Below are 19,081 nucleotides of genomic sequence, written 5' to 3'. Positions count from 1 at the left end.
GATGGTAACTATTAAATTCAAAAATAAACTTCATTTATGTGGTACACACACTGAGCCCCATCTTGCTTTACAATTGTGTTTTACCTTCTAAAGGAGACAGTAACAAAACTGGTTACTTTGCATTATAGACTTATGAGATGATATCTTCAATTTTTGCCTCATCATGCTTTCACCATTTCTCTTAAGAATTACATTTCAAATTCAAATGTTCCAATACCTCTTTGGTATCCCCTTGGATCTGTCCCTCCTGAACTGCTTAAGTCTAAACCAATGAGGCAAATAGCTCATAATACACATGGAAAGATTGCCCTGTGCAAATGGAAAAACCTCTGCAGTAACGAAGATTTTTATGAAATCAAGATATATACTGTAATGATTCCATTTACTAGGAAATGATCCAAGGAGCCACAGTGAAAAACTCCCAAAATGACAACTTGCCTTAATGCAAAGTCTGCAAAGTTTGAACACATGTATGGAAAACTATAGCTGAGAAAAAATCAGCACAGGAGAAATTACAGATCTCTTAATGTAATTAGTTATGAGGTTTTCTCAGAATAAATCCCTCAAATTATTGAGAAGCTTCATTGAATAACCTACTACTCATTAAAAAGTAACTAAAAGTCAATTCAATATTCTCTCAAATGAGAAAAAAAAGAACCACCCAGATGAAAATTTCAGTGTTCCAAAATTTCAGAAGTCTGAGAAAGAAACTACAGTCTCCAAGTGAAATATAGTAAAGAGTGTTCTGTTTTACCCAGACACTGCTGAAAGCAAAACCCATACCTCACCACATTGTACAGCATCTGTGTCAGAAACTACAGGGGCTTTTATGAGAGCAACAAGATGAAATTTGAAATTTATTCTGAATAATTAAAATAATTATAGAATAATTGAAAATTTATGTTTAGAAGGGACCTTGAAAGGTCATGTAGTCCAACCCCCTGCAATGAGCACAGATATCTTCAACTGGATCAGGTTACTCAGATGTCAGTATTAATCTTTAATACCTCAACTGCCCTTTCGTTTAAGTTTATGAAAAATAGGAGAAAAGTTCAATTTGCCACTGACTTGTATTAAATATTTGAAAGAGATTAATCATCATCAATAATTTACTACCTAATCAGCTCAAGCTTTCTACAGACTTGGGCTCTCTATATCATCACCATCAATACTTACAGGGTCTTGACAGCTCAGAACCTCCAGGATACTATTAAGTAATTCAACGCAGTACTTCCTCTCTTGGACCTGGAGCTGCTGATCCTCCTTCTCTTCCAGTAATTCCCTCAGCTCTTTTGTAATCACAGGAAGCAGAATGTCCCTGCATTCTGAAAGAAAGCAAATCATCTTAACAACAAATATAAATCAAATACTGTGTGCAAATAAACCCTCCCTCAAACAGTGAAACACAATATGCTTCAACAGCCACAGTCCCAATGTGGAATTGCTGATTTTCCAATTGTGCCTTGTTAATATTCCATACATGTGTGGTATTTTCATAAGTCAACAGTATTTTCATATATTAAACCCAAAAGTTCCTGATAAAAATAGTTTTCTTCACTTAAATTCTGAAGGCTGTTCAGCTTATATCAAACACTTGAGGACAAATTACTCACTTACACACAAAGCATCTGGAAATTAATTGTGTTTAAGTAATGACAGGATTTTAATGTGAGAAAATTACTGCACTTATTAACTTATTTCTGAAAATAAGACTCAAACAGCAGAAGAGAAGTGTTCTATGTGCATCATTCTGAAACATATCTTCTAAAGGCACATAAAAATGCAGACAAAGAGAAGATTCTAATGAAAGGCCTACCAAGCCTGTGATAGTGAGAGCTGTGCATACATTCATCCTTATTTAAATTTAAGGAAGCTGACACAAATATGAAGTTATGTTTCAATATCACCCATACATTGACTTTTTAAGAGAGAGGCGCTTATAGGAAATGTCAGGAGTACAAAATACACAAATTTGATAGAACTTTAATGAGAGTAATATCTATCTAGGAATAAAAATTATCTTTTATTTTTGAAGAATGATTTAGAGCACCTGGACATACACTGCACTCCCTGATAAACAAGTGCATTGTGAGACATGGTGAAACTGTATCCATTGTGATTTAAAACAAGCCAGGGGCTCAGAATCCCCCCAGAATAAAGGTGCTAGTCCATACAGAGAGAAAGGAAAGAAAGAAAGAAAAAGAAAAGAATGGAAAGTAGATTATAAATGTCTGGATTTTGCAGATGAAGCAACAGAAGCAATCCATGCAGATTATTCTTATTTGAAGCAACAGCTCCAAACTAAATGAAGCCAAGAGCTTTTAATCATGTCTGAAGAGCAGCATAATTTGTCGCCTCAGAAAGCATCTCTACCCTTGGTAACTATTTCTATAATACTTATTCCAAGCTACAAGACAAATTTAACCCAATAACTAAGTTACAAACTCACCAGTAAGACAGCAGTTAAAGAACACATATCAACACGAGCCCTGTTTGAACAGCAGCATAAAAATGAATTTCACACAGCCTACAGTTCTTTATGTGCCCAATTCTGCACAGACACACTTCTTGCAGGCTACAGATACCCCTCTGAAGCAGAAACCAAAGGGCTGTGCTCACAAACCACATAGTGGAGCCCAGCAGCAGGGGATACCAACACTCCTCAAGCACTTCTGTGTGGATTTGTGTTCATGCAGGCAGAGAACACCTGCGCTCCAGAAGTCAGTACTGGCAGCTGGTCACCAGCTGCAGACAGCAAATACTGTAAGTTTTCTGAAACTGAGATGTAATTCAGTAACTAGCAAAAACTTTCTTGATTTGCTCCTACAAACTGCTTCTAACTCATTTTAAATGCAACAAATCCAGTGCTATTAGCTTAACTAAAAACTAAACCAAAGAAACATCATCAGCAACCAAAAAAGTTACATGCAATACCTTAAAAACTTGCTAAAATGTGATAGGATCTTTTTAAAGTCAACAAATAAGTGCAAATTATAAAATAGATTATTAGTTTACTACTTTTGAAAAAGCTAGTAAACAAACTTAAGTTCTGTTTTCATTATTATCTGTGGAGACTGTCCTTCAACAGTTATCCAGGGGGAAAACAGTTCCTAGTATGATCAGTTCAGAATTCATTCATCAAGATTCTGATCACCCCAAAAATACTTAAGCTGTATTTTGATATAGCATTTATTGCTAACCTAGTTCCATTTCATGGTGCTTATGAGAAGGACCATAAGTGCAACAGTCTTACTGAAAGATGGCACACATTTAACACATTTTAAAGTGGATCAGATGAAATTAAAAAATGGACTCACAACCCAAGCAAGCAGTTGAGGCTGGATATAAGGAGAAACCTCTTCCTCACACAGACAGACAAGCAGTAGAACTAACAGGTTGCACAGACTATCCTGGAAAAACCTCATCTGACCTCACAGCTGACCTCATGCTGAGCTGGAGGTTGGACTGGACACATTCCCAGATTCCTTCCAACTCAAACTATTCTATAATTCTTGATTGCTAAAACTTCTAATCAATGGTAGTGTGGCAGTAGCTTGGTGCACTGAAAATATCAATTTCTAATCCTCAGAACCTGAACAGAGCAGACAACTATGGGTAACGAGTAAGCATCACAACACAGTAAAAAAAAAAATCACAGGAGACTCTGAATCTCTGGAAAATGAACAGAGACTGTCAGAAAGTTAGGAACAAAGTTACATATATTCCTGTGTACATAAATGATGACATTTTTGGGGCTTGTCATTTTTTTATCTGTGGACTCAAACATCAAGGTGTCCTATATCAGAAGAGATGATATCAAACTCATTACTCTACAGACAGGTAGGAGAAACCCATTTCTTGCCATTTGAATCCCTAGCACTTGCACAGCATCTGTAGTGAGGCATAAGAAATGTTTCACATATATGTAACCTGTATGAAAATTCACATGCAGTAAAATACCTCTTTTCTGGTCTCCACTCTGCTCCACCCCCCCTCTTCCCTTCCAGATTCTCTGACTGTGTGCAAGATATGCTGAAGGAAAGATTCAGCACAAGCTAAACCCCATTTCTCCTACAGCATTGTGGATCCCATACACCAAGCAAACCCTTGGCAGTAAAACTCACCCACATCCCTCTCCATGCCTGTCTGCAGCTACAGCAGAGTTCTACCCATGGCAACACTTTGTGCCACAAGTTCTCAACTCTCAACCTGGTCCATATAAATTACACTTTGTACAGGGATTCATAACTTACTCCAACAATCTGAAACAACACAGTAACAGCTACACCTAATACAACACGAAGATGAACCTATTTAGACAAGCACCTCTAACTAATCTGGAATGACAAATAGAAGTACAGATTCCAAATCAACAGTATGTAAGAAATTTAGCTGGCAACTCTTTCCCCATAACTACATTCTTAAAAATAGTGCCTTGAAAACTCTTCCACTGCAAAAAACATCACTAGGGAGTGCTATGCTAACAGGCTGTCCATAGCAGCAAAGTTCAAAGTCACATCACATTATGCGACATCTCAGCCACTTTTCACCTCTCACAAAGAGAATGGAAGGTTCTTGGCACATTCCGGTTTCACATCTGCCAGGATAAACATACTTACTGCTCTCACTCCCTCAAAATAATATCCAGCTCAATTTTAAGCTATTAAGATGTCCCTTTGAACTGCCTGACAGCTAGCAAATATAAAAATTCCTTTTGGGTAGCTTTCAAAGTTACAGGGAGCAACTGGATAATAAAAACCTGTACCTAACGAGCTTATTTTCAAAAGTAAAGTAAGAGACTAAATTGAGCAAAGTCACTGATCAAGGGGAACCCTGTCTTTTAGATAAAGTACATTTTAATTTGTCTTCATATAGAAAATAAAACCCTGGGATTCAAGGTAGGTGTTATGGGCACATTAATCACCAAATTACTTGTGCCTTCACATGTCAGTGATACCCATTTGGCCAATAATCAGGAAGCATAGATGAGATCATGACTAACAAGTTGCAGTGGACACCTTAAAGAGGAGTGGAGGCAAACTTCACCGAATTTAAAACTCCTCCATACAAGCCTTCAGAAGTCAATTAAAGCTTCCTACCAGAATGCAAAATGCCTGCTGTTGTCTGTAACTCATTAAAAACCACACGTGTGTATTTTAGTGAAAGAATCAATCTTTGACATAATTTTTCTTCCATATAAAGCCATTCCATACTCCTTAAACATGGAGAAAACAGGGTTGCTTGCATAGACCAATTTTCCTGTTGTACTGAGGCAACAGTTGAGGCAGAAAGGGCAATTGATTTCCTTCAGATTTTAGAGCTAATTACTCTACAAGCTTCAGTACTCCCAGTTGTACTTTGCAATATAAATTAAAATTGGATCCATATTTGATACATAGAGAATCTCTTAGAAGGACTTAAACTATGCAGCTGATCAATTATTTACAGTGCATTTTCAGATGTGGACAATGTTGAAACATCAAGCCACATGGAAATTCAAGGTTGTTTAACTAGTTTTAGCTAAATTGTTTCCTTAGGGGAAAAAAAAAAATCAAACTTGCCATTGACAATAATACAAAAAAATAAATAGATTTTAGCAAGAAAATTCAATTTTTGGTGTTAATTAGTTTGTTTAATATTAAAACTTTATGTCTATATTTTTTGACTGGCTGCTAGATAAACTCAGCTTGTTAGTACAGGAGAAGGAATTTTATAATGCACTTCTAGGATATTATTGATGAATAGAAGAAAAAGAAAACTAATTAGGTTTTATAAGACACCTAGCAGTTGAAGTCATCTCATATGAGAGTGTAATTCCAAAATGTTCTGAAAAACACACAATCAAACAACTGGAAAAGACCTGTATTCGTAGCAAGGAAGACCTGATCTCAGCCTGAGCCTGCAGGTGGACTAAAGTAAACATAAACCTGTAGTCACATCTTTGTATCTTTGAAAACCCAGTAAAACTATTTCACTAGAACATTACACAAAAGATGAAATCCTTGTACTGTCTTGGGACAAGCAAAAGTTTATTGAACCAGTACACAAGTTTCAGATTATAATACTAAGGTATCTTTGCACAAGTTATGTAAGGAAAATGAACCAAGTTCTTATTTAAACATGAGCAATTCAATGGCCTGGGAAAAGGAGAAAAAAGTTAAGAAAATTGTGGAAGACTGTAATTGAGAAAAATAGCCAAAGTAAAACTTGATGTTGTAGTTCATGATTTAGACTCATCACTGGATGCACCCTCAGCAAGGCTGCAGATGACACTAAATTGGTGGCAGGAAGGCTCTGCAGAGGGGCCTGGACAAGCTGGATCAGTGGGCCGAGGCCAGCGGGGTGAGCTTCACTGAGGTGAAGTGCCAGGTCCTGTGCTCCAGGCAGGAAGGGACCTGGGGGTCCTGGCTGACTGTGGCTGAACATGAGTCCAGGTTTGCTCAGGTGGGCAAGAGGCCAAGGGCACCTGGCCTGTACCAGCACTGGTGTGGCAGCAGGACCAGGGCAGTGGCCTGTGCTGGGCACCATTGAGGCCACGCCTCGAGGGCTCTGCCCAGTTCTGGGCCCCTCAGGCAAAGAAGGCACTGAGGGACTGGAGAGAGGGCAGAGAAGGAATGGAGCTGGGGAAGGGTCTGGAGCACAGGTCTGATGGGGAGTGGCTGAGGGAGCTGGTGGGGCTCAGCCTGGAGAAAAGGAGCCTCAGGGGGGACCTTCTACCTCTACAACTCCCTGAGAGGAGAGTGGAGGGAGGTGGGAGTTGCTCTCTCAAGTAGCAAGTGATAAGCAAAAACTGTCTCAGGGGTTGTCCAGCCCTGGGACAAGCTGCCCAGGACAGTGATGCAGTCACCGTCCCTGGGGAGATTTAGAAGATGTGTGGATGTGGGGACATGGTTTAGTGGCAGACTTGGCAGTGTTAGATTTACAGCTGGACTCAATTTTAAGGGTATTTTCCAGCCTAAACAAATCTCTAAGTCTGTGATGAAGCAATTCACATTCTCACACCTCCTCCCATGCCCCAAGAAAGCTCAAGACAGACAAGGGAGAGACACAGAGGGGGGAAGATGCCTATTTAAGTACTAGCTGCTTTCTTTTCAGCTTGACAAATAATGTAAGAACATTCCCAGCAACATCTATTCTTCCTTAATGTTCAAAAGCATGAAAAAGCCCAACTGTTCTGACTGTTTTTTTCTAGCTGCCCCAAACTTTATTTGAACTGATAAAACATCAACATACAGTTTGAGCATCTTACATTTTCTTCATCAAGGTCTGTTAAAAGACTTAGTATTATACATATTCATCAATTCCAAATTCCAACACACTTCTTAGAAAGGTTCCCTGGCAGCACCTTCCTGATTAAGGACAAGTAGATTCTTTGTTGTCCAGGATTAAGCAGTTATGTATTTTCTATTTTGGGTTTGGTTGGGTTTTTTAACCCCTCTATTCACCTTATTCCCTTTGGAAGATACCCAAAGATTTCTTATGTACCAGGTAAATGAAATTCAAGCTCTTAAGTCATTAATGCAATCATGTCATTAAAAAAGACATTTGGGTCTCCTTCAGCAAAAATTACAGATGGGTTTCATTCCTGACTGCCTCGTATGTGCAGCCAAAATGGTAATAAAGATTTAACACCACTTTTGTCTCCCTTAGGAAATACTACTCTTGATTCCCTGGCATGCCTGTAGTCATATCCATCTGTTAGGATGGCTTCATGCCCACTTAAAAACTGGCATGCCAGTTTAATAAGGACATAGGTGTCATCTGAATACAGATTTAGAACAAAGCCTTAAAAATAAAGCCAGTGAACAACATTGTTTCAATGAGGTGAGACTTCTGATGGCAGCCAGCGCTCAGTTAAAGCATTGTGCTTCCTCACAATGGACATCTGTTCACAACTGCAGCAATCTTCCTACTAAAAGTCTTCCTTCTTTGTTATTTGCAATTTAACTCTTTGCTTTACTGGGAAGCCCGAAAGTAACAATTTTAAAATGGTATATTTTCCATTTGTTGTTAAATCTAAATTAAAATTTCACAGCTCAGATAAGAGCCACAGAAAGGGAAGGTACCATAGGTCACCTACAGATCCTGACAGCACTGCAAGATGCAAATTCTCTTTGCCCGCTGGCCTCTAATAGGAACATGAAGGAAGGAGAAACACAGGACTCCTGTGAGGCCAGCACACAACACCTGCTGACTGTTCAGTGTCAGCAAGTGAGGCAGGAGGATACAGAACAGGTACAGCATCAACAGTCCCAGCACACCACTGACACCAGGAGCACTTGCAGAAGTCTCTGCCTCCCAGCTTCCAGGTGTACGTGCAAGTGCCTCCACTCCTGAGGGGCTGAGTAAAGCCAGGCATTCCAGGACAGCCAGGACTTCCAACACCACCCTGCTGTAGCCAAGACAGCATTTTCAGCATTTGGTGCCTTTTCCAGCTTGCAGTCATTGCAGTCTGCCAGGCTGCAACACAGCCTTGTCAGCACATCCTCTCTGGCAGATTGAGATCTTTACAGTCCCTTCCAACCCAGGCCATCCTATGATTCGGTGAATTTAGATGAATTCCAACTCACATATTTCCTCATTTCATTTTACTGACACCCAATATGTGTCGTTATCAACTGCTTTAATATGTTTATGGTCTGCTTTTTCTATTTGAAGTAATTGTAAACCACGTTTTATATAAACATTCTGAAGTTCATTGTTAAAACTAGTTCACCTAACTTGATTTCCCTCTATGTAACAAAATTTTTAAAAAATGCAACTAAAAAATGCCATAATGGGTCAAGTCTAACAAAAAGTTATCAGGAGCAATATCGAGCATGTCTCCTACTCCTCCATAAACACAAGTAATGGCTTTAATCTACATATGTCCATCACAAATGTATGCAGATAAATACCTACAGATATGCTTATGCTGTACTCATCTCTATCAAAACATTGCAGGAATAGAACTGGAAAAAAATGAATACAGCACTTGAAGTGATGTTTTAGAGCTAGTGTACCCCTGGAAAAAAACCCCAATAAATAAAAAAGCTAAATATGAAATTTGAGACTGAATCTACAGGCAAGACTGGGTTTCAATACAGAACCTTTTTAAAGGAATTTATGAACAGTGACTAATTTCAATTTTTTCCCAGTAGCTAAAAACAGGAGAGTGACATGCATTAATGATCTCCTGTGTTCAAGTCATTTAAAATGTTGAGAAGTTTTTTTGAACACAGGAAAGGGGAAAAAAAAATCATAGAAAACCCCCACAAATCCGCAAAAACTTAGGCTTAGGAACTCATATCAGTAGGAAGTAGATTGTAAGATTATAATTGTAAAAATCCATATCTGCAACTCAATCCTGACCATAATAATGACACTGAAATATGCTTAATCAGAAATTACTCCTCCTTCTACTCTGTTTTTTAAAACTTTTTTCTTAATAATTCTGAAGGTAAAAACAATACACTCTAGCAACACAAACTACCAACAATATTCAATTCTTGAAATGCAACAAAGTATTTCACAGGTAAAACCCAGTAATGTACACGAGTGTTAGGAAATCAATGTAATTATGGGTGTGTGCAAGTACTTCTGTTGTTTAAACAGTAGTAGAATAGAAAGAGTTCTTCAGTGAGGAAAAAAAGCATTGCTATAGTCTCAGCATTTCTTCTGGCATCTGGCAAATTAACCCCTGGTGCTAACATATGTCTCTTGCTGCTGTTCTTCCAAAATCAGCAAGTGGTTTGCATATGCTGAACATGCAGCAGCCGTGTCTGGAGCCACAGTGAGCACAGGGCCTGCATTTCCAGCCAAGACACTGAAACTCGATTCCCACCCCTGCCAGTGACCATCTGTGTGCCCTACTTAGAGCTCCTGGTCCTTGGGGTAGATCTCTGAGCTCTGCTACAGCACAAACCCCTCACCAGGACTGGACAGTCAGGGAATGCAATGTCCCAAGCACCACTATCAAAACATACACATTTTATCATGTGTTGAAGCACTTTACATTCATTTCACACCAATAAAAACCAGTTCTCCCAAGGCTACTCATTTACAACTTTCAGCATAGTGTCAGTAAATATTCCAGGGCCACCTTAGAATAAACATCTAGATCCAAATACTATAAACTCAGCAGCACTAACTACAATAAAAACTCCATGTAATTTATGAACAGCTATATCTTAATTTGTTGCTCTCTCAAAAAACAGAGAGATGGTGGGGGAATTTTGGCAGTAAGTTTCCTAAAAACAAACAAAACAGTAACTCCTGAAAAGTAGTTTTACGTAGAAGTTAAACAATTCAAACAAAACTTTTTCACAACAGGGAGGAATAATCCATTACATCCTACTGTACAGGGTGGAAGATATGACAGGAGACAGTTTCTTCCATCATAAAAGAGACTCTAAAATCCCATTAGGGGTGCTTATATGAGACAACGCAACCATTTCTTTAACTCTGGTATTTTAAAATAATAAAATATCAAGTAATATAAAAGCAAAATGTCAAAAATTAGGCAGATTTCTTGTCCTCTGACCAAAAAGGAGTTACTATTTTCTAAACACAAAACTGCATAAAAGTCTGCTCACACATCCTGTTAGAACATTCCTAAATGCTACGGTGAAAGTGTGCAAGCAGCAGAAAGCATCCATCCTCCTACACCCAGCCCCTCCAATACCTGCACCACCATAACCTCTCCAAGCTGTGTTATAGTTACAGAGTGGGAGCAAGAAATCAATGCCTCTATGAAAAAACTGGCAATGTAATTTAAAGGCTTCTAAAAGTGCTTTAGTGCTATAAGGCCTTTGAAGATCAATTACAGCAGAGGTGCACGGGACCACGTTTCCTATCTGATGAAAGCACTCCCTGAGTCTACAGTGGAAACTTTTGAATGCCTGGGAATACATACCAATAAATTCAGTTCACCCTCAAGGTTTCCAACTTCAGGTTCACATGTAGCTTTATTAAATAAAGACAAATTTCACTGGCTTTTTTTTTTATTCTTTTTTTGAAAATACCTTCCTGTGTTTTCATAAGTCTGCTTCTTTACAAAATGCTGTGAATATCAATGGGTCAAGGAATAGAAGTGCCAGTATATGCAATCCAATTGAATTATAAAGACAATACCTCTGGGGATGGACGTAAATTAATTGAACAGGAACTGCCATGAACTACCTAGAAAGAGAATAAAGTCTGGAGGAATAGATAATCTGAAACACGCAAATTAATAGACTTTGCTGTAATTAGCAGTGTAGTTAAATACATTCCATATTCATGGCAGAAAAAATGCTACCTGTTGTAGATAAATGTGAACTTTAGTTAATGATACTGTTGGCAATCTTACCTTAATTATCACGCTGCATCCTATTCTGAGATAGCCTACATGTGGTTTCCTTCTTGTAAATGACCTTCCAGCTCATTGAGTGCAGTAATGAATCAGGTGGCGTCTACACCCTACACACACTTGGTTCTCTATCCAATTAATTTTAAAATCAATTGTATTTGATGTAGAGCAAAAAAAGGATCTTTAGAATTTTCTATTTTAAGCCACAGCGATGTAAATGAAAAGAGATTTGTTTGCTGTTTACCATGCACAGTATTACAGCAGCATGGTACAGAAATGTTTTCATATCACTATAATATTATAGATTCTTAATTGTGTATTGGTCTTTTCACATTCTCCAGTGCCTGCACTTAAACGTGACGTGGACTTCTCCCCCTATGGTAATTACAATGTTAAGCCTGAAAACAAAACATAAATGCAAATAATCAAAAAATATCATTAAGATAAAAAACACCCTGTAATTATTACAGGGGTGATTTTCTGCCATTAGTAGTGTAGGGGCAGTTGGGTGAAAAGAAAGGTATAAAGATCATTACCAAACAGAGAAACTCCAATATTAAATGCCCTAAAAGGTACTTGGGTAACACCCCGAGGCAATAGTAGCATTGTTAGCTGGCCATTCTGTGTTAGAGGAATGACAGCTTCATGGAATGGTCAGGAAATGGAAAATATATTTGCAAGAGTCTATTTGGTCCTGACCAGATTGCACCAAGGTTGGTGTAAAGGTATGCCTGGACTCCAGTAAGGAAAAAATAAAATAAAAAAGCAGTGGTTTTCAGGCATTTTAAATTCTACAATAATGGCAACTCTAAATCCTACGTTACCAACAAAGAGCTGTTTTATTCTATCACGTCATCAAACTACTTACATACAAAATGTTTACATTAATATTTTCTAGCTAGCAAAATATCCTCTGGTTATTACTATTATGATATAAGTCATGATGCTCCTAAAACAATATGTCATGATAAAGCTAAAATAAGCAGGATTTATTTTAGTTCTATTTTAAAATGACAGCAACTTGTTTTCTCTATTTTGGGCAACTGCTTCTTCAGAGGACTTCTCTTGTTTTTAAGTAATACATGGAAAAAAAATCAACTCATTTCCCCAGACTCCTCTAAAAAGAACACACCTAAGTATTACTATATAGTTATATACCAAGTATTACTATATTAAGTATCACAGTAAAAACATTTTAAGGTAGATCTTGCACATGTAATCACCACAAGCACATAAGCAAGCAGTTAATTTTTACATATTATGTAGTGGGAACACTTTAACTGTCAATTACTAACGCAACTTTGAATCACAATACCCAGATATACAGGATATAGGTGAAAGAGCAGGGCTGGGAAATGAATCAAGTATGATATGCTGCCTTCATACTCTCAGCTGCTTGGTTTTGCTGTCAAGTGTCTGATGTTAGCAAAAAATAGAGGAGAGGTTTTGGGCAATACATTTTTTTCATCTACAAATGTGAGACTAAACGAACCCACTACCTACCTGTCTGGGAAAAATTAAAATGTATTAATTATCTGGTCAGCACTATGCAAAACCCACCATTTACTGGTTTTGTAAAAGGTCCCCCGAATTAGAAATCCTCCTAGCAAAATTTCTTATTCATTATTACCTAAAAAAATAGAGAAACAGAAACCATGTCCCCTTTTTAGAATTCACAACGCATTCCAAGGCAGACATTTCCCATGATGTACCAGCTATATTTCAAGACATCAGACAAGCTGCATTTACAAGCAACCAGCAATCTATTATTATTATTTATCTGCAAGTAGTAAAAGCTTTACAGAGTATTTTGCATTAACAGACCTCAGCTAAAGGAAAGGCCTGTTAAACACATGAAACAAACACCACACTAAGCAGACTGTAATGAAATCTTCTTGGGAATCCAAAACTCATTCTTTTCTCTTCTGGAACATACAGAGGGAAGGAAGAAAGGAGCTGTAGGATGTATGCTAGTGAATAGAATTGTGAAGCACACAGTTATTATATGCTCAACTGTTTTCTTTCTGAAACTTTATTAGGGCTTTATTCCTTATTATACAAGCCTGGGATCTGCCGTCCTGACCACCTCTCCTGATCTATGAACCAGTAACAATTGTACTTTAGTGAGACAAGCTTCTTTAAAGAAAAACTATTGAACCAAAATAAGTTTATAGCTTACACTTAATTTCTCAGTATTAAACACAGGGTAGCTGACTGAATTCTAGTAAGATCAAGAGTTCAAGAGAGCGCCTTATTTTAACCCAAGAGTTTTGGTCTTGTGAGAGGATATTTCTCCTTCTGGTCTAAACGCTGCTCACCACAAGCACCACAGATAAAACTATGTCTGGCACTTCTGATCTTACAAGCAGCAGCAGTAAAAGCAGCTCATACTGCAATGATATATCAGACTCTGCTTGTTAAACAGAGATACAGTCAACTACCAGAGAAAGCTGTGAATGCAGGACTAGAACTGTTTGAAAATTAATTAGGAACTGCTCTTAGTTTGGATCAGTGTCTGGAGATACCTAAGCTGCAGCTACTTGAGTTTCACCAATACAAAGCAAATGTAAATTTACACATAGTTAAAAAAAAAAAAAATCAGAGCTGTTGACCATGAAACTATTAACATAAAGATAGGTGAAAATACTAATAATTTAATCTAAACAATAAAACCAGCTACATTATTTTCTTGACTTTTTTTTCCAGGAAATCTACAATGGTCTTAAAACACAACAGACACAGCTAGTTATTGTTAAAGCTTACAATATAGATTTTAGTCTCAATGGAATGCAGCACAGGTCTTAAAATAAAGTGCAATTTTTATCTGTCCTGGCCAGTTAGAACTGCATCACTCTCCTGGCAACACACAATGAGGGGCACAAAGCAATCCCCTCTCGATCTACTCACACACTGCACTATTTGCAATGCACTGTTGTACTGTCAAGTTCCTGGAATCATTATCCCTAAGTTGTCAGAAACTGGAACTCATCTAAATAGTCTGTGTGCCTTTCAAGTTCTGAAGGTTATCTACACAGCAAAAAGGTGGTGAGAGAGAAGCAACCATCCGGTCCGCAAGAGAGGAGTCGGAACTCTTGACACTGAGATGAAGCCAATAATTTAAAACTTGGCTTCTCTGACAGGATTCCTTCAGCAAAAATTCACTTTTTGTGAAAATATGAAGGAAAACTGAGCACAATGCTGATAAAAACATTTCAGTGTCATTAAAACACCTGAGAGATGACAAAGACACTAAATTCTGATAGAGGTTGAGAAGCATCGTAATTCCTGTAAGTGGAAATGCTGCATTGCAGCTGAGCATACCACAGCACAATCAGATTTTTTTTTTGTCCTCTTCCCAGGCAGAGGCCTTGTATAACATCTGTGTTCACAAAGTTTCAGTTCATGTTCCTATTCCATTATAGACCTTAAAATGGGTTGAAAGGATATATAGCTCATCCACCTAACCACTGTATCGTAAGAAAACCACACAGAATTGTTCCTCTGAGTCCCACCTGTTTCTTGCTCTAGGCCAGCAATCACACTTTGCACAGCTCTTGCCATCCTGTGGAAAGAGATGAATCCCCTCCAGAGCTCAGACTTCTGGCATTCACACTCTTTCAGTGTTTGTTTCACTCCATTTCAAACATGCATTGCACAACATGTAAGTCACTGAAAATTTTCACACATTTATTTGAAGCCTTAGAGGCATTTCTTATTTACCTTGTTTTTTAAAAAGGTTGCTGCGTACAATTTCCTTCATGGACTGCACTTTCTGCTTCTGTAGTTTCACTGGTGGAATGCAGGTGTAAAATTCGTATAGTAGTTGGCTGCATGTAAAGGAAAAGTGTCATAAATACCATACAGATGAATTCCTCATGTGTTAATAAGGACAGAGAGAAAGAGCAAAAAGTCATGTACTTCTAAATATTTATAATTTTTTAAGATTTACATGTATTTATATATCACAAATATTGACAAGAGACCAGTAACAAACATGCATTCAGGGACCCACCACTGTCTTGATTATTTGGAACTGGTGTAGCTTTGAGGCCCTAAACTGATCTATAAGAAGTCATTGCTGATAACTAGGAAATGTTCAAGAGTGACTCACCTCAGTAACTTGGCATCAAAAACCATTTCAACATCATGAAGAACTGATGGTATGTACTTCAAGGCAGCAACCTGAATTAACAGACAGATCCTGTTAACCCTGTATGTCTACACAAGTACATAAACAGTACAGAGCATACTGCTGGGACAGATACACACAAAACAAACTGATAAACTTGGACTTCTTTCCCCAGACTGAAATTTTACACGGCATTTGAATAAGTTTAATCACAGAGTTGCATAAGGGCTTTTGTGCTGAGGGTATGCAGAAGAGCTTAACTACCAGAGTACCAAGTGGATCTTATTCTCTTTGTAGACCAGTGAAAGGGTCCAGCCTTTGTAGATAATCTCTTTGCAGAGCACGAAAAGTGTCATCACGATGCAAATAAGCAAACCAAGCACTGATCAAAGCAGGAGCAGTATCAATTCCATCCCAGAAATGTGCCAGGCAGGAGGCAGAATTGAGGTTAACAGTCATCCACCCACCCTGAGCCACCCTTTCTAGAATAGATGAAGAGGGGTGTCATGTCCCTAACCCACCATCTGCAGCCAAGCTGTGTGATGGTTGATCTTCTCTTATCAATTCCTGAGGTATGTTTTGACAGTATAGTGGGATAACCAAACCTTACCATGACAAGGGTAAGAGACGAGTTACTATTCTTACAGGGAAAAAAAAACTTCAGCAGGCAATTTCAGGCTCAAAATCACCACTAACACTTAAGGTTAATATGCATAAAAACTAACTTGCAATACTTTACTTCACTGTGCAGCTTTAGGGTATAAATTCCTACTAACATTTTGCTGAGAACTAAGCTACAGTGATGTGAAGTCTTCTGTTACAGTTCTATCTGATAAAAGCCTATCTAGGTTCAATATTGCTCTGTACCTGTACACAGCAAGCTCCTTGTTAAAAACTTAGTCTCCTTTTTGAGAGTAGGGGGGCTGGATGAGGACAATCAGAGCACAGCTTTTTTGGCTCTCTTTCAGACCTTTTAAACACAATAAAGCTATAATTTTATTTGTATGAATTTCCACCGCAGTAGCCAATTCAAAAAAACCCAAAAAACTATCCATGTCTTGATTGAAAAAGAGAGTTCAGCCTTCAGCAAGAGTGAATACGGTATTTCAAAGAGACTAAATGCTGGCTTAAGATACCTTCAGATAAAGTCATTCTCCTGCAGATCTCATCCCACACTCATACACAAGCCTAGAAAGGTCAAAAGAGTGTTTAAAAGCTGTTGCAACTTCAACAAAGAGATTATATCTTCTACTGATTTGGAAAATCCCAGGGCTATTTAAAACACCCATACAAATACTTGTGTTGGGCTGGAAACTGGCTCCAGCTTTATTTCAGACACGTGCTGTTCCTCGCTTTTCAAGCTACAAATACTGCATGAAGAGACTGCACAGCAGCATCTGAGTTTCATCTTACAGCAATTCACAGGTACTGTGATAGATGTTTGATAAAAGATAGAGCCACCAGTGGCCACAAAATATTTCAAGCAGTGCTCCACTGACTCCTGGACTATTGTGCTGTCTGACTTCCACATATTCCCTGCTCTACACTTGCATAGGAGGGAAGTGGGAAGGATGGAGCTGCAACCTCTCTGCAGATCCATAGTTCCAGCTGAAGTACAATTACAAGTATATCCCCTGCACTATTTTAGACTCCCAAGTTTCATTTGCAATAATTGCTTCAAATGATGCACTATGGACACAATTGAGCACTGCCCTTAATGAAGTCATTAAAAATCTCCTAGTCAGCAGTACAAGATGTTCTGCATTCTTCAAACCTTAAGAGATTAGTTTTTTAAGCGGGTACAGATAAACCCACAGCACTGCAGAAAATTATTTCTTACATATACAATGTACTGTTAAATTTATTTTAACCTTTACTCCTGACCAAGCTTATTTTTAGCTGCCCTCTTTTTGCAGCATTACATTATACATATTCATGAAATATCCATGAGATGAAAAGTACATTCGAAGAAATCACTGGTGCTCTGTTTCTTAATCTAATTTTGCTTGCCATCAAGGCAACTTTAAGAAGTTACTGTACCATCCCCCATTGTGCACCACAAGCAAAGCATCACTATCAGTACCTTTCTAGGCTTGCTCTCTCATAAGAAAACTCTACAGAGATGCATAAAGTCCTCGGAGTCTACTGCAGCAGTAGGGTGGGTCAAAAGTGTGTGAGGAAGAATGAGAGAAAGGCAGTACCTTCATGTTCCCTTATTTTTCATACTTTTCAATGCCACAGACAATTTCCTATGTTTCAATGACCTTGAGAACATGTCATCTAAGGTTTCTGAAAGCATGCACAGCACAGGGAGTTGTGCTTTCTCAAATCAGTGCCTAGGAGTGAGCTGGGGAGAGCTGACATTTACAGCAGACAAGACCATCTGTAGGTCAAACGTGGTATGTCAGTTGGGGAACAGAACAGTTGGAAAAAGAGCAGGGGCTTGATTTGTAAATTAAGGTTGAGAGCACAAGCTGGTCAATGAAAGGGCACATTCACAGACAGTCAACAGTCAGAAGTCAACAGTAGGATGATCTAAAAAACATAATCTGAAATTTAAAAGTAATTCATTCAATTTTATTCCCCAGAAATAGAGGATGATTTAAACAGACACAAAACACATCCGCTAAAAATGAAGGGTTTTTCCCTGAGGGCTCAGACAAAGGATAGGTACCTCCCCTATTCCCCCTCACCCCCAAGCTTCCCTTCACCAAAATCTTTGCAGGTTCTGGAAACTGATTTCCAGGTTTCCAGATTTCAGGGGTTCTCTCCCCCAGAAGTACAGACTTCATGAAAAAAAACTCTCTAAAATCTACAAAAGTCACCAGCAATGGCTACAGAAAAGCAACTGATAGATGCAACAAAGCTGTAACATCGTCCTTGCCAAAATAAATTAAAGAAAGGTTTATCTCTAGTACCTAGAAAGTCCTACAACCGTAAAGACAAAATAAGTTCTGAACTAATTGGTTTAAATAATTAGAAGAAAAATCTGTAAAAAACTCTTAAAAGGAGGAACCCTTACCCTACACCTGCACATTGATACCTGTACTGGTGATCTTAAACCATTTCAAATCTCCACTACAAGGGCCAGTCTTACGAAGTGCCGTGCCAGGACCCACACCCAGGCCACTCTGCAGCTCAGATGGTTGCTCTTAAACATCAGCACAGCAGGGATATTGAAAATATAATCCTAATTGTAGCTTAATTACTTCATGCAATGCTGAAGTTGAGACGGTTTCTGTCTGCTTCTTTAAAAAAAGAGATAACTTGACCAACTCCAGAATTTGGTTTTTTTAAGAAAGGCTAATGTGGATTAACATGGACATTTCCAGTTCACCAACAATAAATTAACAACTCAATCTTCAGCTGTTCAAAACTTGTATGAACAGTGCTGCAAAACAGAACCAGATATCTGCCCTTCTCAAAGCTCAGACATTACAAAAAGTCAAAGCCTCAATCCACTTCAGTCAGCTTGAGAACAAGGACTGAAAAGATAGATTTTTAACTTTTTGTAAACGTATACACCATTTAACAGATTAGGAAGTAAGATATCACTCAGTAGATAAAGTTAAATTGAAACAATAAAGTGCTTCTGGCACAGATGAGGCTGTTCCATATAACAC

At 38.3% G+C, this 19,081-nt stretch overlaps 1 protein-coding gene across 1 annotated transcript in view; it reads right to left on the bottom strand.

Annotated features, from left to right (window-relative positions):
• DOCK2 (dedicator of cytokinesis 2) overlaps positions 1 to 19,081 on the bottom strand; it is a gene marked incomplete at its 5' end in the record, with an annotated part of 155,472 nt that overhangs the window by 98,241 nt on the left and 38,150 nt on the right. The window contains 3 exons of the mRNA XM_082291263.1: positions 1,177 to 1,325; positions 15,050 to 15,156; positions 15,441 to 15,511. Of these exons, the coding sequence (XP_082147389.1) occupies positions 1,177 to 1,325; positions 15,050 to 15,156; positions 15,441 to 15,511 (327 nt within the window). The remainder of the gene's footprint in view (positions 1 to 1,176; positions 1,326 to 15,049; positions 15,157 to 15,440; positions 15,512 to 19,081) is intronic.

Source organism: Coloeus monedula (genome assembly GCF_965178545.1).
Source record: "Coloeus monedula genome assembly, chromosome: 15".
Classification (NCBI taxonomy): Eukaryota; Metazoa; Chordata; class Aves; order Passeriformes; family Corvidae; genus Coloeus; species Coloeus monedula.
The sequence above is the reverse complement of the archived record's forward strand: the minus strand, read 5'-3'. Positions and strand labels throughout refer to the sequence as shown.